Source organism: Pelophylax lessonae, assembly GCF_965119305.1.
Source record: "Pelophylax lessonae genome assembly, chromosome: 1".
Lineage (NCBI taxonomy): Eukaryota > Metazoa > Chordata > Amphibia > Anura > Ranidae > Pelophylax > Pelophylax lessonae.
Window position 1 is genome coordinate 48,338,315 of NC_138768.1, and position 23,018 is coordinate 48,361,332.

General features: G+C 45.9%; 1 protein-coding gene across 4 annotated transcripts in view; it reads left to right on the top strand.

Annotated features, from left to right (window-relative positions):
* The window catches only part of ST8SIA5 (ST8 alpha-N-acetyl-neuraminide alpha-2,8-sialyltransferase 5), a 152,399-nt gene that overhangs the window by 125,503 nt on the left and 3,878 nt on the right, over positions 1-23,018 (top strand). For all 4 annotated transcript variants that reach the window (XM_082254650.1, XM_082254651.1, XM_082254652.1 and 1 more), the window contains 4 exons: positions 1,607-1,693; positions 8,324-8,468; positions 8,611-8,723; positions 20,736-20,828. In XM_082254650.1, the coding sequence (XP_082110776.1) occupies positions 1,607-1,693; positions 8,324-8,468; positions 8,611-8,723; positions 20,736-20,828 (438 nt within the window). The remainder of the gene's footprint in view (positions 1-1,606; positions 1,694-8,323; positions 8,469-8,610; positions 8,724-20,735; positions 20,829-23,018) is intronic.

Below are 23,018 nucleotides of genomic sequence, written 5' to 3' on the forward strand. Positions count from 1 at the left end.
ATAGCGCACCCCTGAACTCTGAACTCTTTACATAGCTCACCCCTGAACTCTGCACATAGCGCACCCCTGAACTCTGAACTCTGCACATAGCGCACCCCTGAACTCTGAACTCTGCACATAGCGCACCCCTGAACTCTGCACATAGCGCACCCTTGAACTCTGAACTCTGCACATAGCGCACCCCTGATCTCTCCACTCTGTACATAGCCCACCCCTGAACTCTGAACTCTGTACATAGCGCACCCCTGAACGCTGCACTCTGCACAAAGCGCACCCCTGAACGCTGCACTCTGCACATAGCGCACCCCTGAACTCTGCACATAGCGCACCCCTGAACTCTGAACTCTGCACATAGCGCACCCCTGAACTCTGCACTTTGCACATAGCGCACCCCTGAACTCTTTACATAGCTCACCCCTGAACTCTGAACTCTGCACATAGCGCACCCCTGAACTCTGCACTCTGCACATAGCGCACCCCTGAACTGTGAACTCTGCACATAGCGCACCCCTGAACTCTGCACATAGCGCACCCCTGAACTCTGATCTCTGTACATAGCGCACCCCTGAACTCTGCACATAGCGCACCCCTGAACTCTGAACTCTGCACATAGCGCACCCCTGAACTCTGAACTGCACATAGCGCACCCCTGAACTCTGAATTCCGCACATAGCGCACCCCTGAACTCTGTACTCTGCACAAAGCGCATCCCTGAACTCTGCACTCTGCACATAGCGCACCCCTGAACTCTGCACTCTGCACAAAGCGCATCCCTGAACTCTGCACTCTGCACATAGCGCACCCCTGAACTCTGCACTCTGCACAAAGCGCATCCCTGAACTCTGAACTCTGCACATAGTGCACCTGTGCGCTTCTTTGGTAAAAATAAAATACAAAATATGCATTGAAAAGTTTTTTCTTTATCTTCTCTTCTTAACAATTGGTAGTCATATTCCAAAAAAAATCTAAGAACTATCTTTTATTTATCTCATGGACGAAATGTGAGCAATAACGTATATATCATACAATCGTTCCATAAACACATACCACATACACTGCATATATATCATTTTTTTTATAGAAATTATGCTTATAAAATAGTCTTCCATTTGCCATTATGGACTTCCATGAGCCAAATGGACTTTTCAACCTGACTAACTATGTAAGATAAAGAATGGTCCTCAGTACTGGTTTGAGCATCTACCTGTACTGAGGACCATTCTTGATCTTACAATGGTTTTATCTTGTATGTTTTTTGTATCAAATAAAAATACGTTTTTTTTTTTTATAATTGTTGATTTGTATTTCATCATTTTTTTTTTTAGCACCGTAAAAATCCTGTGTTTCATTCTTCCTTAAAATTTACATTTTGATATGGGATGTGGTGCTATATATTAAACCTTGCCCCTTAGCAAAAACACTTTGAATATTTGTCTCTGAGCACTATAGCACTTTAGTATTGAAACTCGCACATGGTATATCGCTTTAGGGGTAGCGCAGCAGTATCTGGAAGGGTCCATTAAAGGCTTGCCACACTTTTGTCAGATTGCATGGTAAGTAAGAATCTTATTGCTATTCTGAAGTGTGGAAATTCTCTTTACTGCAGGGTGAAAGAGACGGAGCTGTTTGAAAGATGGAAGAGCCTTCAGATCTGCAAGTGGGAGATGAATGTGACCGAAGCCAACACTTTCAGGTAAGTGCGGTATGCTCCGGCCATCAGGGGCTCGTGGGTTTTCAGAGATTGGAAAATTTCAGTAAGTGGAGTCTGGCCATTCACTTGTCTGTAAAGAAAAGGGAAGGACAAAAGTGCCACATGTGTACCGCTATCGGCATCGGAAAGCATTATCGTGGGTCTCCCTGTTCAAGGAGACGTATGGCCAAAAAGTTTGTGGGCATCTGATCATCTTACCGGTAAAAGTTAATGTAGCACTGCCCCCTAGAGGGCTGCTGGATATTACACTTTAGGGATTCCCCTGGGTTACCCGTAGCAACTGTTGCAGAAACTTAAAGCGGATTTCCAGCCTAAAAATCCACTTTGGGCCATCCGCTTGCTCAGTGTCACCTGTAAAAGAAATGGATAGTCACAATTTTTTTTTTTTTTTGTTTACTTACCTTGATATTGAAGAAAATATACTCACCTTTCTTCCTCTTCCTCCCTCTGCGGCCGCGGCCTGCGCCGTCACTTCCTGCTTGCATTGATTCCTGGGAGCTGAACGTCATCGCTCCCAGGAATCAATGCGCCTGCACCGGCCCCGCTCGTCACTTCCGGTGCAGGCACGTCATTCCCTACTAAACAGCTTCTGGGCATGCCATTGTAACCATTGTAAGATCAAGAATGGTCCTCAGTACAGGTAGATGCTCAAACCAGTACTAAGGAGGACCATGGGATACTCCAACTGTTAACTATTCACAATGCTGAGGACTTCTAATCTGAGAATGCGGCAAGGCCGATACTTCATCCTGCCACTTGAATGAAGATGAGATAAGTGTTCCTAGATCATTTTTCCTCAGGGTACTCCCCTAGTACCCCCTTCCCCTCTGGGCTAGCTGACACCCGTCCACTGACTGCACTACCCGGAGTGGTCCCCTTCCTGGGCAGATCCCCTGTACTCACGATACTGTTTTTCCAGAGTCTCGCAGTGCCTAAACTCCTCAGTCAGCCTTCCTGGACCTCTGGGTTCAGCCTCACACCACCGGTACACCAGGCCGACTGCCTGTGACCACCATCAACCGCTGCAGAAGGGGAGGCAGCCGCCACCCTCCTTCTGGGACTCTGCTTCCCGCCAAAGACCTCTACCTCATGTGCCCGTGGCTTTTTATACCCTGTCCCATAATGCACCACTGTGCCAACCCCTGGGACAGTACCAAAAGCCTGTGTTTCATTGGTCAGGTTTCCACCTGCATCCAATGTGCCTCCCCATTGGATCAGCTGGGGACACTCCCTGAGACCAGATGAATCACACACTGGGCACACTGAGAAGACCTTACTACAAATCCTGCTCCCTGTTAAGCAGAGTGAATCAATATTTTGTCTGCTGCTCTTCTGATAAGCAGAGAGAGCCAAAACGACACTCTTTTACCTAGCACCTGACTAGGAGGGTGCTACCTGGGATTGAGAGTCAACAGCTGCGCAAAGTGTCAGGGAAAAAAGTCTAATAACATGTCCTCAGCATTGGGCATCGTGGCAGAGAATGTGAATATACAGATTGTGGATGGGAAGGGGTTAATATTATTTATTTTTTAATTTTTTAATTTTTAGTCTTGCATCACTTCCACCAAAATGGAAACATTCCTATTTTGAAAAGTGGACCCTGACTTTGAGCCTAACCTCTCTACTCTGCTAAGAGTTATGCTTTTTACTAAATTACTTATTACGAAATTATGTTGATAAAAAGTTTCAGAAAATTTTCTTTTTGTAATTTTTTTTCGCTCTTTCCAGCTAAAACCTATATAATGAAAGTACATGTAGCCAAATATGCTATCAAATCAAGCCCCATGTGTCACCATTTGTAGGATATACTAAATAAGCAGAAGGTTATGGGAAATAAATTTAGAAGAGACAAAGCCAAACCTGGCTGGCTAAACCGTAATGTTAAAAAACTTATTAGGGGGAAAAAAAACGGACTTCAAGAAATATAAATCAGAGGGCACAGCATCCACTTTCGAGCAATACAAGGAGGCAAATAAGAAAAGTAAATACGAAATCAAAATGGCTAAAATCAACTTTGAGAGACAAATAGCGGAGGATAGTAAAAAGAACCCAAAGAAATTATTTAAATATATCAACAGCAAAAAAACTAGGGCAGAGCATATTGCACACATAATTAACGATGATGGGAGGACGGTTACAGAGGACACTGAAAAAGCAACAGTGCTGAATGCTTTTTTCTCATCAGTCTTTACACAGGAAAAGGAGGGGTACACTGACCACGAATATATGGTTAGTAGTAATACACAGGACTTGCCACTATGGCTAACAGAGGGTGAAATCAGGGAAAGGCTGGATAAAATTAACACAAACAAATCACCAGGCCCGGATGGCGTACATCCGAGAGTACTCAAAGAACTTAGTAAGATTATATCTAGACCACTGTTCCTGATCTTTGCTGACAGTATTATGACAGGAGATGTACCAGGGGATTGGAGGAAAGCTAACTTGGTACCGATATTCAAAAAAGGGCAGAGACATGTCCCGGGAAATTATAGGCCTGTCAGTCTGACATCGATAGTATGTAAACTTCTGGAGGGGATGATAAGGGACTATATCGTAGAGTTTGCCAAAGACAACAACATCATCAGCAGTAATCAGCACAGGTTTACAAATGGGCGTTCTTGTCAAACCAATCTCTTAACACTCTACGAGGAGGTGAGCTGTGAGCTAGATAGGGGGAGACCAGTGGATGTGGTGTACCTGGATTTCGCCAAGGCGTTTGATACAGTTCCCCACAAGCGCTTAATTTATAAAATAAGGTCTGCAGGTATCGACAGCAGGGTTTGCTCTTGGATACGGAATTGGCTAAAAGGCCGTGTCCAAAGGGTGGTAATAAACAGCGCTTACTCAGACTGGTCTGAGGTAGTAAGCGGGGTCCCCCAAGGCTCAGTCCTGGGACCAACCTTGTTCGATTTATTCATAAAACAGCATTGAGGAGGGGATCAGTAGTTCTATATCAGTTTTTGAAGATGACACAAAATTGGGCAGGGCAATAACTGCACAGCATGAAGCAGATATCCTACAGAATGACCTGGACAAAATAACAGAGTGGGCAATGACATGGCAAATGAGGTTTAATGTGGAGAAGTGTAGGGTTTTGCACTTAGGGACTAAAAACATAAAAGCACAATACACTTTAGGGGGGGCAACCTTTGGGGGAATCAAAAATGGAGAAAGATCTGGGAGTCTTGGTTGATGATAGATTAGGCAATAGCATGCAATGTCAAGCGGCAGCTGCCAAAGCCGGCAGAATATTAGCATGCATAAAGAAAGGGATGTATTCCAGAGATAAGACTATAATCCTTACACTTTATTAAACGCTGGTCCGACCACATCTGGAGTATTCTGTCCAGTTCTGGTCACCAGTCCTCAGGAGGGATGTGTTGGAGCTGGAGATAGTCCAGAGAAGGGCAACTAAACTAATTAGGGGATTGGAGGACCTTAATTATGAAGAGCGTCTGCAATCGCTTGATTTATTCTCCCTGGAGAAGAGACGCCTGAGAGGGGACATGATAGCAATTTATAAATATCTCAATGGTGATCTCAGCATAGAAAAAAAGCTATTCAGTCGAAAGTATTGCATGAGGACTCGAGGGCATACAATGCGATTAAAGGAGAAGCGTTTTAACCTCAGGCAACGTGGGGGATTCTTTACGGTTAGGGCTACAAGATTGTGGAATTCTCTACCACAAGAGGTGGTTTCTGCGGGAAGTATGGTGGCTTTCAAAAGACTCTTAGACGTACATCTCAAGGAGAAGAACATTCAGGGGTATGAGAGATGATTACGGATGCACACACCTACACAGGTTGAACTGGATGGACTATTGTCTTTATTCAACCTCACCTACTATGTTATAGGGTGCCAGCTAACATATCTCCAAACCAAAACAAAAAACCTTGAAGGATGGGCTGTGGAACTGGGGTGGTTAAAGGGTATATAACCCCCAAGCACCCTCCCCATGTTGAGAGCATGTGGCCTGATATGGTTCAGGGGGGGGGGGGGCGCTCGCTTATCCATGGATAAGGGTTTGGTATGGATTTGGGGGGGGGGGCATTTTTTTAAATAAAAATTTAATTTTTCCATGGGGGTTTCCTTCAAAATCCATACCAGACCTGAGGGCCTAGTAAAGATTGGGGGGGGGGGACCCCATGCTGTTTTTTTCTAAAAATGTTATTGCCGGCAATTCTTGCAGCTGATAAGACATTGGTTGTTAAGGAGGCGGCGGCTGCTTAACATCCAGCTATTGTTAACCACTTGCTTACTTGCACTTATACCCCCCTTCCTGCCCAGGCCAATTTTCAGCTTTCAGCGCTGTCACACTTTGAATGACAATTACGCGGTCATGCCTAAATGTACCCAACTACATTTTTATCATTTTCTTTCACACTAATAGAGCTTTCTTTTAGTGATATTTAATCACCACTGGATTTTTTATTTTTTTGCTAAAGAAACAAAAAATGCCCGAAAAGCAAAACATTTTTCATAGTTTGGTATAACATTTTGCAAACAGGTAATTTTCTCCTTCACTGATGTGCACTGATGAGGCAATACTGATGAAAACTGATAGGTGGCACTGATGAGGTGGCACTGATAGGTGGCACTGGTGGGCCCTGGTGGGCCCTGATATGTGGCAATGATTGGTGGCACTGATGGGCACTGGTAGACGGCACTGATAGGTTATACTGATGATGAGCCACTGATTGCCAGCACTGGTGGGCACTGATAGGTGGCACTGGTGGGCACTGATTGGTGGCACTGATGGGCACTGGTAGATGGCACTGATAGGTTATACTAATGATGAGCCACTGATTGCCAGCACTGGTGGGCACTGATAGGTGGCACTGATTATCAGAACTGCTGGGAACAGATTGGGACCGATGTCCCTGTAACAGAAGCCAGTTACCAGCTTTCTTCTTTTCTTCTCACGCTGATCGTGAGTAGTGTTAATTTCGTCTACTAAAATGTTTTCGCCGACTAAATTAACACAATTTTAGTCGACTAAAATACGACTAAAACTAAAACAATTCAGAGGACTAAAATATGACTAAAACTAAAATGGCATTTTAGTCATAAGACTATAACTAAAACTAAATTGAAAATTGACACCAAAATGAACACTACTCTGCTGGCCTATTTGTAAATGGGCAACACAATTAATAATCGCACTAGGGCTGCAACTAACGATTAATTTGTCTGTCGACTAATCTAACGATTATTTTTATTTTATTTTTTTTGCTTAATTGAGTGTTTTTGTGATTAGCTAATTAATCCTGTAATTAATACAGACCCCTCAGTAGGCCCCCTCCCAGTACAGACCCCACAGTAAGCCCTCCCACCTAGTACAGACCACTTAGTAAGGCCCCCTTCCAGTGCAGACCCCTCAGTAAGCCCCCCCCTCCCAGTACAGACCCCCCAGTAAGCCCTCCCACCTAGTACAGACCATTACAAGCCGCCACAGTACAGTACAAGCCGGTGTAGCGCCGCACATGTGACATCTCTGAGTACCTGGGTGATCGGGGAGGATGGCGAATGTGTTGGGGCAGAAGCTGTGGCTGAGTACGGGGGTGCTGGAGACGGTCAGCACTCACCTCTTGTCTCCGACATCGGTGTGGACGGAACCCGGGGGGGGGGGGGATTTCACCCGGCCGGCAATGCTTCAAGCGGCGCTGTGGCCGGCCAGGGGGCGTGTGACGTCACGCGTTGACGCGTCGACGCCTTTCACGCACGTCGACGATTTTTTGCAGTCGACTACGTCAACGCGTCGTGGCAGCCCTAAATCGCACATTAAAGTTTAAACATGTATTACACCACCGCATAAGCATAAGTAAGGGGCATCTACTGAGCTGCTGAAAGAGAAAAAATAAAAGGCTTTTCTTATATTTTTTCTTAATATTTAATGTTGGTAATTGAGTGTGAAAGCCGAGTGTGAAAGCCGAGTCGTGTGAAAGGACCCTTAAAATAAAATGGCATTTTAGTCAAAAGACTATAACTAAAACTAGACAAAAAGAATTGTACACTACAACTAAAACGAAATTGAAATTTGCTGCCAAAATTAACACCGATCGTGAGAAAAAAAAAGCCGATAGCTGGGTTCTGTTTACTTCTCGGATCAGCTGTCATTGGCTGACAGCTGATCATGTGGTAAAGAGCTGCTGTGATTGGCCCTTTACCCTGTTCTGTGATCAGCCGAGTCCAAAGGCCCAAGCTCCTAAAATCAGAGCTGTATCTAAACTGCAGCTGAACAGCTAGTTTGGAAATTCGCAATGAAAACGGACCTGAAATTTGCACCCGGCCTAAAAATTCCTCCGGTCTCAGCCAAAAGGCGCGCCAGGAGGCAGGTGTTTGAAAAAAAGTCTGCTGGAAGTGTGGAGACCATGGTGCCATACTAAAAGGAAAGTGGGCTACCCCAAAGTGAGATACTGTGGCACGCCTGGGCTAGACTGCTACCCCAGGGGAATGAGCCTGCAGGCTTTTTTCTCCAAAACCCAATGCAAGCGCCATCTTGTCACTGCGCATAGGATAGAAGTATAGATTTATTAAATTATTTTCTCAGACATTGATCATTATACCTATAGAGATGTAACATATGCTGCTCTTGTGTTTTGTTCTAGAAATGCACTCTCCAGATGTTGCAATGCACCTTCTATACTTTTCACCACCCAGAAGAACACGCCACTTGGGACAAAACTCCGATATGAAGTTGACACCAGTGGTATATTCCAGATCACCCCAGAAATCTTCAATATATTCCCCAAGGTATCTTAGAATGTCTGCAGTGTCAGACTGCACACGGTAATATTTACTCTCTGTGACGTTTTCTTTGACCTATTCAGGAAGAGCTCCAGGCTCATGTGCCGTTGGGTCTATCATGATGCTTGTCGTGTCTTATTTCACATAGGATATGCCTTATTCCCGCTCCCAGTTTAAGAAGTGTGCTGTGGTTGGCAATGGAGGGATACTGAAAAAAAGCAAATGTGGAAAAGAAATTGACAGTGCAGATTTTGTCTTCAGGTAATTTATATTTAAATTGTTCCCATTTTTGCCTGGCCTTCAGTGTTGAGTGTATACGTCCAAAGCAGCAAGAAACAGAGGAGCAGTATGGGATATGAAACCTTGATGAAGGTAATTGCCACTCAACAACAAAACTGGGGGAGGGGGTTACTTGGCGAATCCTACTTATAACCAAAGAGTACTGTGCCTGTCATTGAAACAAATGATAGGGCACTATTCTTCCCACTGTCACCAACAATGGAGCACTATTTATTCCACTGACACCTCAATGGTGGGGTGCAATTCTTCCCACTGTCACCAAGAATAGGGCACTATTCCTCCCACTGATGCCAATGATTGGGCACAGTTTCTCTCACTGTCACCAGCGACGGGGCACTATTCCTCCCACTGACACAAACAATGGGGCACTATTCCTCCAACTGATGCCAATGATGGGGCACTATTCATCCCACTGATACCAACAGTGGAGCCTATTTATTCCACTGAAGTCAATGATTGGGCACTACTTCTCTCACTGTCACCAGCGACGGGGCACTATTCCTCCCACTGACACAAACAATAGGGCACTATTCCTCCCACTGATGCCAACAATGGCGCACTATTTATTCCACTGACAACTCAATGGTGGGAGCAATTCTTCCCACTGTTAACAACAATAGGACACCATTCCTTCCACTGACATCTGAACAATGGGGTATTATTTCTTACACTGTAACCAACAATGGGGAAAAATTGCTCCCACTGATGCCAACGTTGGGGCACCATTCCACCCACTGACACAATCAATGGGGCACTATTCCTCCCACTGATGCATTGATGGGGCACTATTCCCCCCACTGATACCAACAATAGGAAACCATTCCTTCCACTCACACCAAAGATGGGGCACTATTCTTCCCACTGACACCAACAATGGAGCACTGTTTATTCCACTGACATCTCAATGGTGGGATGTAATTCTTCTCATTGTCACCAACAATAGGGACCTATTTTTACCACTAACATCTCAACGATGGGGTACTATTTCTCACACTGTTACCAACGATTGGGCACTATTTCATCAACTGATACCAACGTTAGGGCACTATTCCTCCCACCGACACAAACAATGGGGCACTATTCCTCCCACTGATGCCAATGATGGGGAACTATTTCTCCCACTGATATCAGCAAGGGGAACCATTCCTTCCAATCACACCAATGATGGGGCACTATTCTTCCCACTGACACCAACAATATGGCACTATTTTATTCACTGACACCAACTATGAAGCACTATTTCTCCCACTGACATCAACAATGGTGCACTGTTTTACACACTGACACCAACTATGAAGCACTATAACTCCCACTGATGCCAACAATGGGGAACTATATTACCCATTCCACCACTATAGAGCACTATACCTCCCTCTGACACTAACAGCGGAGCTCTGTTCTTCCCAACGACACCAACAATGGGCTCTGTTCCTCTTACGGACACCAACCACGGGGCACAATTCCCCCTACTGACACCAACTACTGAGGTGTCGATTTACTCCAACTGACCCTGGGGTGTTTTTTTACTATAACCAACTGCAGTCTGCCCCCCAGCATTCTGAAAGACCATAAACTGTCCCTTTGTCTAAGAAGTTTGAAGACCCCGGCTATAGTGCCTTCCTGAACAGGAAATGTAATATCTTTGCTGCTCCCACTTATTGTAAAATGCTTCAATAGTTCTCTGACTGAAATATATAGGCGTTTGACCATAATCATATCAGACATGTGAACTTGATGTAAAATTATACAGTATAATTTGTAATTATATATCAAATGCAGGCACTGCTTCCTACTTTGCAGTGCTACACAAAGATTGGGCTTTACTGTTTCTTTTCATGATGCTAGTCTATGAGTCGGCCGACCTAATGAGAACAATGTGTGACTGACAGTTTAGCTCAACAGCTGTTACCCAGTTCAGCTGTTTGGACTTATGTAGTATATCCAAAGAGTGATGGGTTAAGCACAAGCTGATGGTTGCAGTAGCAGCCATCAGCTTGTGCCCATTCTCCCCATGTGGCTCCTGGCTGTAAAACTTTTACAGTGCATGCAGTGCTGTCTTCCCACCCCCTTGGTTCTTAGGCTCTCCCGCTCTTCTGCTCTTTCTGGGACCACAATAATGTGTCACCCATGAAGATTTTTGTGTACCAAAGTTTCTCTGTCGCTCATTGACAGACATTGTCCTCCTTGATTAATATCAACTCGGGTTATACTGCCCTCTACAGGAGTAGGACTAGACAGGAAAGAAAACGTTCTGGCCACACCTTAGGGGCAGTCCCAGAGGGTATATCCTCTCTCTCTCTCTGCTACAGCAAATCAGTTTTTTTCTGTCTAGTTAGGAGTAAGGACCTAGATGCCTTGCTAGGATCTTCGGTCCTGGCAGGATTTTTTTCTTAGAAAGATTTTTTTTAGACAGCTTTTTTCTCCAGTGTTCCTGTGAGATCTTCAAGCAAGCAAGCTGTAACTGGGCGACGGGCTGGATGTTGAGATCCAGTGGTCACCCCAGTTCAGCCTACGAGCGCGTGCAGGCCATAGCTCCGCGCTGGGTCGGCCGCGACATAGTCCCACTGGACGGGGACTGACCCTGCGAGTTAAACGTCTCGCCTGGACGCCAATGACCAACAGAGTCACGGCGTCCGTATTGGTCGACAGCCCCCCCACCCCGGTGGAGAGGGGTTCTGTCAGGAGTTGGCGCCCGCCTGGTTCCGGTATGGTGAGTAGAATGTTCCCCCTCTCCCCCCTGTCGGGTTTGTGGTGGACGCGGGCCCCTCTCTGGGATGGTAGGATGGGTCTCCCCTCTATCCTATAACAGTCACAGATCCCCCAATTTGAGTGTGATTTTTTGTGAATAGAAACCAGGAGGCTTGGTTTGGGAGCTGACTATCTAAAGTCATTGTAAGACTGTAAGGGTGACTGAAGTCAGTGGCAGTACTAAAAGGGGCATTACTATTGAAGTAAAAAGTATCCGACCTGTCAGAGTGTGTACACAGGCCGATGCCTATGCCTGAGTTACTGCAGTCCAGATCGCCATTCCTCCAGCAACCGGTCACTTCCACGGGCTGCACAGCCTCCCGACGGCCCACGGAACGCATGCGGCCCGCCAGGGTCCTGTACCGCCGGCCAGGCTTATCACTATTCATGGTGAAGTTTGTGGGGCCGAGGCACTCCTGCAGGCTGCCAGGCCGAATACATACATCCCGCAGGCCGCTGCCAGCCGCCGCTATCCTACACAGGCCGCCGCCATTGTCTTGCAGATCGCACGAGGCCGCCATATTGGCGTAGCCTCATGTCTCCAGCATGGGGGCGTCCATGTTTGAGGTGACCAAACACCTCGAGGAGCTATGGGGAGGCGCCGGAAGGCGTGTAAAGGGGCGGAGCCGCCTCCTTTTACCCGGGAAAGCAAAGCCAAAGACTTCCTGTCTGTAATAGACAGCGCTGGAACAGGTTGTATTGAAACTTCTGAGCATCAAGTGGTGAGCCTTGGGGTCTCTCTCTCTCTCTCTCTGTAGGGGTCCTAAAGCAGGTAACACTGAGGGGCGCTGTGGCGCTGGGGGTCTAAAGAAAAAAAAAAAAAGTTTTTTGTTTTTTTTTTGCAAATTATTTTTTTCCGGCAAGTGTCTGGAATAATCATGGACCCTGCCACACAGGTACCCCCACCTGATCCCCTCGAGGTGGCCGCAGGACCCTCCAGTTCACAGAATATTGATGCATTTACAGCAGTTTTGGAGTCTTTGGTATCCCGGGTGGAGATGGCCTGTCAGGGACAGGGGTCAAGAAAGCGACCCCCGCCTACCCCTATTTCATCTGATACTTCAGATTCAGATTCTGAGATGGTCATTACAGCTGCAGGTCCCTCTGCAGGGGCTGTTGTCTCAGGTAAAGTTCCTTCAGACAGTGAGGAGGACGTTCCTGCCTCCGCCATAGCACAAGACGAAGCATTGGTGGACGCACTAGTTGTGGCGGTCCGGGAAACCTTAAGACTTGAGGTTTTACCTGCAGAGGTAACCGAGATGGAAATTCCCTTTGGTACTAGTAAACCTACCAAGACGGCGAAGGTTTTTCCCTTACCCAAATGTTTTGGTAATAAAATTAAAGAGGAATGGGATCATCCAAAACGTAACCTTACTGTTTCCAAGCGCATTGCTAGACGCTATCCATTTGAGGAATCCCTCATTAAGAAATGGACGGTACCACCAGTGGTGGATCCACCCATTTCCAGACTGAATAAAGCCACTGTTATTCCGTTGGAGGACGCTCCGTCCTTTAAGGATCCGGTGGATCGGAAAATGGAAGTGGAGTCCCGCACTATTTTTTCCCTGATAGGGTCAGCCTTCAGACCAGTGATTGTCATTGGTTTAGTTTCACAAACATTAACGGAATGGGCAAGATTGTTACACCATGACCTAAAGGGGAAAGGTATCCCCCAGGCAGCATCTGATTTGATGGAACAAATTATACAAGGACTGCAGTTCGTCTGTGACGCAGCCCTGGATGCCACCCCCTTGTTAGGGCATGCATCGATGTCAGCGGTAGTCCTCAGACGTGTGCTGTGGTTAAAATGCTGGTCGGCGGATCTAGGTTCCAAAAAAGCCTTGGCGAATCTCCCCTTTCAGGGGAATCGCCTATTTGGGGCCACCCTAGATGAGATCTTAAGGATGTCACTGGGGGCAAGAGCACTTTTTTGCCGCAGGCTGCTAAAGCTAAAGGACTTCGTTACAAGCGTGGACCTTTCTTTGCCGCTCATAAAGGGTTCGTTCGCTCCGCTGGGACGAGCAGGAAAGGCAAAGCCCCTCTAGGAGGGTTCAAGAGGCGCTGGTCGGGCAAACAAAAGGCCGACTCAGCCAAACCTGAAGTTAAGGATCATACAGCCTGAAGGTGCGCCCCCACCCGGCTTAGGGGTGGGGGGACGTCTTCACCGGTGTTCAGATCTAGGGCTTTCCTGAATCCCGGACTAAGGGGTTCAGGAGATCATACGATCAGGATACAAGATTGAGTATCGATCACTGCTACCGGTGCGATTCTTCTGGGGGAACAGAGAGCAATCAGACTTTGTCGGATTGCCTGGACCAAGCAGCTCTAGGGCAGCCTGGTTCGGATCCAGTCAGACAATATCAGGGTGATGACTTAGGTCGATCACCAAGGATTTCACCACCTGTGTCTTCATCAGAGCATCCCGGAGGTGGATCTGTTGGCATATCGGCTCAACAGGAAAGCGCAGGGGTTGGTAATGCGCGCCCGCGATCCTCTAGCGGACGCAGCAGACGCGCTGAACGGCCTGTAAAGGCAGTGTCAGCTACTATATGTCTTCCCTCCTCTCAGATTGCTGCTGAGATTTCTCCGCAGGATAGAGATGGAGGGAACTCCAGTTATCCTGGAAATTCTAGGCTAGCCTCGTCAAGCCGGTCAGGCCGACTTGGACATGCTAGTCGCGAACGCTCCTTGGAGACCTCCTCTCAGGGAGGATCTGCGGTCTCAAGGACCGATCTTCCATCGTGCTTTACAGTCGCTGGTTTTAATGGCCTGGCCATTGGGACCCAGGTACTGAAGGACAGAGGGTTGTCAGCTTCAGTTATTCCTACTCTAATTAAAGCAAGGAAAGCGACTTCCAGCAAAGTCTATTATCGCACACCACATCGTGGTGTGAATCTTTGGGATTTCCCCCACGTACCTATTCGGTGACCCGAATCTTGGCTTTTCTGCAAAAGGGGGTTGAGCAGAAACTATCCTTGAGCACCATCAAGGGTCAGGTTTCAGCATTAGCAATCTTCTTTCAGAAGCCTTTGGCTACTCATTCCTTGGTGCGGAATTTCATCCAGGGGGTGCGGCACTTGGCTCCGCCAGTCCGCGCGCCCTTACCGCCCTGGGATCTTAATTTGGTTTTGTCGGTTCTGCAGAAACCTCCCTTTGAAAATATCAGGGAGATTCCCTTGCTTACATTATCCCAGAAGGTGGCCTTCTTGGTGGCTATCACTTCTGCACGCAGGGTGTCAGAACTGGCTGCATTATCATGCCATTCCCCATATCTAGTGGTTCATAGGGATAAGGTAGTTCTTCCTCCGAAGCCATCCTTTCTTCCTAAGGTGGTTTCAGAATTTCATCTGAATGAAGATATTGTGCTACCTTCCTTGTGTCCTCAGCCCAATCATCCTCGGGAATATGCGTTGCATTCCTTGGATGTGGTTCGGGCAATCAGGGTATACCTGAAGGCTACGGAATCGTTCCGTAAGACGGATTCACTTTTTGTGATCACGGATGGCCCCAGAAAGGGGTTGCCTGCAACTGCCGCGACTATCTCCAAATGGGTCAGACAGACGGTGGTACAGGCTTATTCCATTAAGGGTCGTAATCCTCCGTTTCCTGTTAAGGCACACTCCACTCTAGCGCTTAGTACTTCCTGGGCCTACCGCCATCAGGCATCAGTGGTCCAGGTGTGCAAGGCGGCCACCTGGTCGTCGGTGCATACCTTTACAAAATTTTATAAAGTTGATGTGATGGCATCGGCGGATGCCTCATTTGGCCGCAAGGTTCTGCAGGCCGCAATTTGAGGAGACCGGTGGTCTACCTCGAGGGTTTTTTTCCGTTGGAATTTCAGTTGAGTCTCATCCTTTGATTGATGAGCCTTTAAGACTTCTAGTTGGCACCAGTTGGGCCTTCTAGATTGGATTTTGATTTCCATTTTCCCACCCCTCATTTGTGGCACTGCTTTGGGACGTCCCAAGTTGATATTAATCAAGGAGGACTACGTCTGTCAATGAGCGACAGAGAAAAATGGATTTTTGTAAAATCTTACCGTAAAATCCTTTTCTCTTAAGCTCATTGACAGACGTAGTACCCGCCCCTCTGTTTTTGAGTTGGGTTGGGTTAAATTCTCTAAACACTGCTTTGTGACATAACTGATTTGCTGTAGCAGAGAGAGAGAGGATATACCCTCTGGGACTGCCCCTAAGGTGTGGCCAGAACGTTTTCTTTCCTGTCTAGTCCTACTCCTGTAGAGGGCAGTAAAACCCGAGTTGATATTAATCAAGGAGGACTACATCTGTCAATGAGCTTAAGAGAAAAGGATTTTACGGTAAGATTTTACAAAAATCCATTTTTTTTCGCAATATCACAGGCGCACACAATTTTAAGACTTGACATGTTTGGTATCTATTTACTCAACGCAACCTCATGTTTTACCAATACAATTATATTGTGTGAGTTTGCACTAAATTTCATTTTATTATATTTTCTCCTGAAAATATGCGTGTGATAAACAGTTGCGCAAATGCCCTGCGACATAAAAAAAAGTCAACTACTATCTTTTTATTCTACAGGGCTTCGGCTTTTAGAAAAAAAAATAATGTTCTGGGGATTTTAAGTCATTTTATAGCCAGAAATGCAGATTTATATGTAGCACCCTTGTCTTAAACAGGTTAGCTGTCCTGTGGAATAAGGGAATAATAACCGCGCTAAAGGAACAGATAAATTAGAACAGCAGCAACTTCAAGTGTGACCACACCCTAATAAATATTATACATATAAGTCGCGCTAAATATTAGATGGAGATGTGAAGTCCATAAAAGTCCAAAACAATATTATTGATAAATTCCAGGACCAAACTCCCTTAAGGGTATGTGCTTACCAGATGAAGGTAAGGAAAAGGCAGTCTCGCTGCGTGGAAACTTGTCACCTTGACAGTAGATCCAAGCTTCTATGATCGATCAACTCAGTGGACATGGGATCATGAAAAGCAAAAAAAGTACCGCAATAGCGTAAAACCCAACAAACAAATTGTGACTATCACCAAAGGTGTGGGTAAATGAAAATTGTGATGTGATATGACCTCCACCACAATAAATGAAATAAATAAATCATGCAAAAATATAGGGAAATTAGGGTGAATAACCCCTACCAGAGAGGTTAAGGGTTGATGCCTTGAGTGATTAATGTGTATCGGTTGGAGTAGCCTCTTACCAAACAGAAAAAATAATGACACAGTGAAGAAAACGTTGAAAAAAAGGTAATCGTGCTGAACCACCACCAGCTGAATTCGCCTCTTACCCTGGATAGATATAGATTAGCCAAAGTGCACTAAACAAATCCAGTGTACCACTCAGGAGCCAGCAATTTCACACCTGTGAGAGTTGCCTCTTACCACATATGAAGTTGTATCAAGCCTGTAGGGTAAATCAAGTGGCCAAAGACCGACCCCAAATTGAATCCAAGCCTGTGTGTATACGAATAACCAGGGGATCCGACCAGAGGTGTAGGTAACTGGGTCTCAGAAGTTTCAGCAATATAGGATATCACCACTGGAAGGGATGGAGGGATGGAGGGATCAGGATTCAGGCACCATCTTTCCTCTTCTTGTTCCTGGTCTGCAAATTCTGAATTTGCAGACCAGGAACAAGAAGAGGAAAGATGGTGCCTGAATCCTGATCCCTCCATCCCTCCATCCCTTCCAGTGGTGATATCCTATATTGCTGAAACTTCTGAGACCCAGTTACCTACACCTCTGGTCGGATCCCCTGGTTATTCGTATACACACAGGCTTGGATTCAATTTGGGGTCGGTCTTTGGCCACTTGATTTACCCTACAGGCTTGATACAACTTCATATGTGGTAAGAGGCAACTCTCACAGGTGTGAAATTGCTGGCTCCTGAGTGGTACACTGGATTTGTTTAGTGCACTTTGGCTAATCTATATCTATCCAGGGTAAGAGGCGAATTCAGCTGGTGGTGGTTCAGCACGATTACCTTTTTTTCAACGTTTTCTTCACTGTGTCATTATTTTTTCTGTTTGGTAAGAGGCTACTCCAACCGATACACATTAATCACTCAAGGCATCAACCCTTAACCTCTCTGGTAGGGGTTATTCACCCTAATTTCCCTATATTTTTGCATGATTTATTTATTTCATTTATTGTGGTGGAGGTCATATCACATCACAATTTTCATTTACCCACACCTTTGGTGATAGTCACAATTTGTTTGTTGGGTTTTACGCTATTGCGGTACTTTTTTTGCTTTTCATGATCCCATGTCCACTGAGTTGATCGATCATAGAAGCTTGGATCTACTGTCAAGGTGACAAGTTTCCACGCAGCGAGACTGCCTTTTCCTTACCTTCATCTGGTAAGCACATACCCTTAAGGGAGTTTGGTCCTGGAATTTATCAATAATATTGTTTTGGACTTTTATGGACTTCACATCTCCATCTAATATTTAGCGCGACTTATATGTATAAGGTTAGCTGTCCTAGGTGGTAACTAACCTGGCTGATTTATAGTGTTTGTCGTTTGGGTTTTCTCCTAAGCCTGGTTTACCCTTCTGTCAATAGGTGGCACTGTTGCCTTTGGCATTAGTATGATGAGCTGCAGTGAGACTGAATTATGAATATGCATATCTCTTGCAGCCAATCAGTAGAAGTTTCAGGCCACTGAGCATGCTGGGAGAGAGTATATATTTGGAGGAAGTCAGGTGTTTGAGGAACCAGCTGCATTGAATGAGGCCTGGAGTCTGAGGCCTGGCCATGTGCTCAAGGCTCTTCCAGAGAGAGCCTGTCTTCTGCCTGGGGGCATGGGGGAAGCTCTGCCAGAGAGAGCCTGTTTTGTTGCTCGGGGGGCGTAGGAGGGGCTCTGCCAGAGAGAGCCTGTTTTGTTGCCTGGGGGCATGGGAGAAGCTCTGCCAGAGAGAGCCTGTCTGCTGCCTGGGGGCAAGGGAGAGGCTCTACCAGAGAGAACCTGTCTGCTGCCTGGAGGCATTGGAGAGGCTCTGCCAGAGATAGCCGTTTTTGTTGCCTGGGGCATTGGAGAGGCTCTGCCAGAGAGAGCCTGTGTTGTTGCCGGGGGGAATAGGAGAGGCTTTGCCAGAGAGAACCTGTCTGCTGCCTGGGGGCATTGGAGCGGCTCTGCCAGAGAGAGCCTGTTTTGTTGCCTGGGGGCCTGATAGAGGCTCTGCCAGAAAGAGCCTGTCTGCTGCCTAGGGGCATGGGAGAGGCTCTGCCAGAGAGAGCCTGTTTTGTTGCCTGGGGGCCTGATAGAGGCTTTGCCAGAGAGAACCTGTCTGCTGCCTGGGGACATTGGAGAGGCTCTGCCAGAGAGAGCCTGTTTTGTTGCCTGGGGGCATGATAGAGGTTCTGCCAGAGAGAGCCTGACTGCTGCCTGGGGGCATGGGAGAGGCTCTACCAGAGAGAGCCTGTTTTGTTGCCTGGGGGCATGGGGGAGGCTCTTCCAGAGAGAGCCTGTTTTGTTGCCTGGGGGTATGGGAGAGGCTTTTCCAGAGAAAGCCTGTATTGTTGCCTGGGGACATGGGAGAGGCTCTTCCAGAGAGAGCCTGTTTTGTTGCCTGGGGGTATGGGAGAGGCTCTTCCAGAGAAAGCCTGTATTTTTGCCTGGGGACATGGGAGAGGCTCTTCCAGAGAGAGCCTGTTTTGTTGCCTGGGGGTATGGGAGAGGCTCTTCCAGAGAAAGCATGTTTTGTTGCCTGGGGACATGGGAGAGGCTCTGCCAGAGAAAGCCTGTCTGCTGCCTGTAGGCATGGGAGAGTGTCGGTGTCAATGTTTTTTTATGTAATTTTTTTATTATTTTTACAATTTAACCTTTAAATATTTATTTATTACAATTATTTCTTTTTTTAATTTACTTTTTTATCAGCCCTGTTGGGGGGTGGCTTTGGTGAGATATTTGGGATCTAAACAGACCCCTGACATCTCCCTTTTGAGACAGGGAAAGGGACTGAGGGCACAGATTTCCCAGTCCCTTTCTCTGCAGCCTCAGCTGCACTGAAGATGAATGAACCGAGGCTCCTGTTCATTCATAAACTGAAGCATCGTAAACACAGTTTACGATGCTCAGTTATGAATGGACAGAGTCAGTGGTCACTAACTGCATTCAGAAAAGAAAGGAGACAGTAAATTACATATATACCAGCTCTTTCCTCCGCTCTCCATTCTGACAGGCACGGGGAGCCGGAGGAGGGCACGGGGAGCCGGAGGAGGACACGGGGAGCCAGAGGAGGACACGGGGAGCCAGAGGAGGACACGGGGAGCCAGAGGAGGACACGGGGAGCCAGAGGAAGACACGGGGAGCCAGAGGAAGAAATGGGGAGCCGGAGGAGGAAATGGAGAGCCGGAGGAGGACACAGTGGGTGGTCGGGGATGATCGGTGTGGTTGTGGGGGCAGCTATAAGCACCAATCTCCCTGTATAGATTTCAATAAAGCAGCTGACAGCCGAAGGCGGGAGAGGAGGAGAAGCAGCAGTCAGCTGCTTTATTGAAAGCTATACAGGGAGATTGGTGCTTATAGCTGCCCCACTGCCGCACCAATCATCTGTGAGGCTGCCTGTCCCCCCTGGTACGCTTAGGACACCGGGCCTGGTACAACAGGGCTGCCTGTACTGTCCCACCAGCTTCCCTGCCGGGAGATATCGGATTAGCATCTGAGCATTTGCACGAGTACAAGTACTTATGCAAATGAAGTATCAGTATCAGTGCAACCCTAATACTTATAATGAAAAACTTGCTCTAGTGCTGAAGTAATTAGGCAGGGAGGTTTGAGTCAATGTACAGAGACAAATCAACTGTCCCTCTGATGACATGAATATGTAAGAGCATGCTTGTGAAAAACATGAAAGTCATAAAAAAATTACTTTATAGTAATTTTGAAATACTAAATACTGACTGGTTGCTGCCTGAAATTACACTATATATATATATATATATATAATATATATATTTTTTTTTTTTTTGTAGATTTTTATTTTTATACTTAACAGCAATTCACATTACAGAATGTCTTTAGGGCATCAGTACAGTTCGAAGCACATTTGCATACATAATAAACATTTCAATATTATTTTACTTGTTGATGAAAGTTGACAGTATTAACTCTTTTGTACTTGCACTGGTGGTAGTCAAACTAAATGCCTCTCACGCTTGAAATAGGCAGGACCTTCTATAATCTCACTTTAACAGTGTGTTCATTTTTGTGATTTAAGGTGCAATTTACCTCCCATCTCCGAAAAATATGTGGCAGATGTCGGCATGAAGACAGATGTGGTGACAATCAACCCGAGCATTATAACAGACAGGTCAGAAAGTCTCCTGAATTTCTTTATTATAGGTATTTATATAATGCCACTCGTTTACGTACTGTGCAGTCACATCAGTCCGTGGCTTAAAGGAGCTTTCGATCTAAGGTCTCTATCCCACATGCATATATACATGTGCATACATACTAGGGTCAAGTTGGAATGGGGCCAATCAACCTACCAGCATGTCTTTGGAGTGTAGGAGAAAACCGAAGCCAAGGAAAGAGAGAACATGCAAATTCCATTCAAGTAGTGTCTTAACCGGGACCCCAGTGCTGCGAGGCGGTAGTATTAATTAACCACTGTGCATATGAAACTTGGAAAGGCAAAGGTGCCATGTGGGATACCATCAATGGAAGTTAGTTAACCACTTGCCGCAAAATCACGTACCTGTACGTAATTTTGCTTCAAGTGGTTGTACAAGGGTGATGCCAGCTGCTGGTACCGTTTTTAGAGCCAACGGTCGGCTTGCTTGTAATAACAACCGATGCGGTTAAGTAGCCACTCGGCTGTTATTACAAGCAGCTGGAGGGGAAGCCCCACCTTCCCTTCCATCCTACCGGGAGACCCGAATGACCAGCCGGCACATCTGCTGGCTGGTCAGAGACCCGAGCTCGAGTCTTGGATGTAGTAACCCGAAAATGAAGCCATGGCGTCCCTTCCGGTTTACTGGAGTTGTAAAGGCACCAGTTTAAAAAATGTGTAAGTATTAGAAAATGCCGATCTTGGCGTTTTGAATGCTTTCAAGTACAGAGGAGGGGTTTGGGGTCTTTTAGAGCCCAGATCCCTTAATAAAGAGTACCTGTCTCTGCCTATTACTGTCACAAGGGTTGTTTACATTCCTTGTAAAAGCAACAAAAAAAAAAATGAAAAGGGACAGTGTAAAAATAAAAATTAAAGTAAATAAGAAAAAAAAAAGTAAATCGCCCCCATCCCTAGCTCGAACACATACGTAAGACGTGCCCGCAGTAAAACAGTGTTCCAACCACACATGTGAGATAGCACCACGATCCTTAGAGCGAGAGCAATAATTCTAGCTAAAGACCTCCTCTGTAACTCTAAACAGGTAACCTGTAAACATTTTTTAAAGCGTCGGCTATGGAGATTTTTAAGTACTATAGTTTGTCGCCTTTCCGAGAGTGTGCGCAATTTTAAAACATGACATATTAGGTATCTATTTACTTGGCGTAACATAATCTTTCACATTATATAAAAAAAATTGGCCTAACTTTACTGTTTTTTTTTAATTCATTAAAGTGTATTTTTTCCAAAACAAAATTGCATTTGCAAGACCGCTGTGCAAATACAGTGTGACATAAAAAATTGCAATGCAAAAAAAAAAAATATAATGTTTGGGGGTTCTAAGTATTTTTCTAGCAAGAAATACTGATTTTACTTATAAGCAACAAATGTCAGAAAAAGGCCTGGTCTTCAAGTGGGTAATTTATATACGGTCAATAAGTGGTAAATAAAACTTGTAACTATAGTCTATAATTGTAGGGGTTACATAAATGGATATAGATGGAAATAGTTGGAATATTTGCCATATGTGAAACCCTTTGGTAACCCTGATTGACCCAGTTGTTCTTCCTGATCGATTATTCTTTGGCACCTTTTGGATTTTCCAATCCCTAAAGATTCCAGCCAGGAAGCATACAATGTTATTAGCAAGCCATAGGACCACGGGCTACGGATGGAAGCTGGTAGCATGTAGAATTGTATTACCTGCTGTGGGTTTGCGATACAATTCACATGATAGCATGTCCTGATCATTTTTGGAAATAGTAACATCAAGGAAAGTGATGCTAGACTTACTAAGGGACATAGTAAATTCAAGATTGAAGGTGTTTTGATTCATGGTGGTGGGGCATGCCTGGAGGAGTTCCTCAGGACCATCCCATAATAGAAAAATATCATCTATGTATTGGTACCACATTAGTATGTGGTCCGCATACATAGAGAATAGATCATCTTAGAAGAGAGCGTTCCCATCCCCCAGGTACAGGTTGGCATAGGCTAGGGCACAACACGTCCCCATAGCCACCCCCTGCACCTGGAGGAAATGGGTGTTGTTGAATGTAAAAATGTTATGGTGAAGGATAAATTCCAAAGATGCAAGGATGAATTCATTAAAGGCCTGCTCTTGATGACTGGTCTGGGACAGTAACCGTTGGACGCAGGCTACTCCCC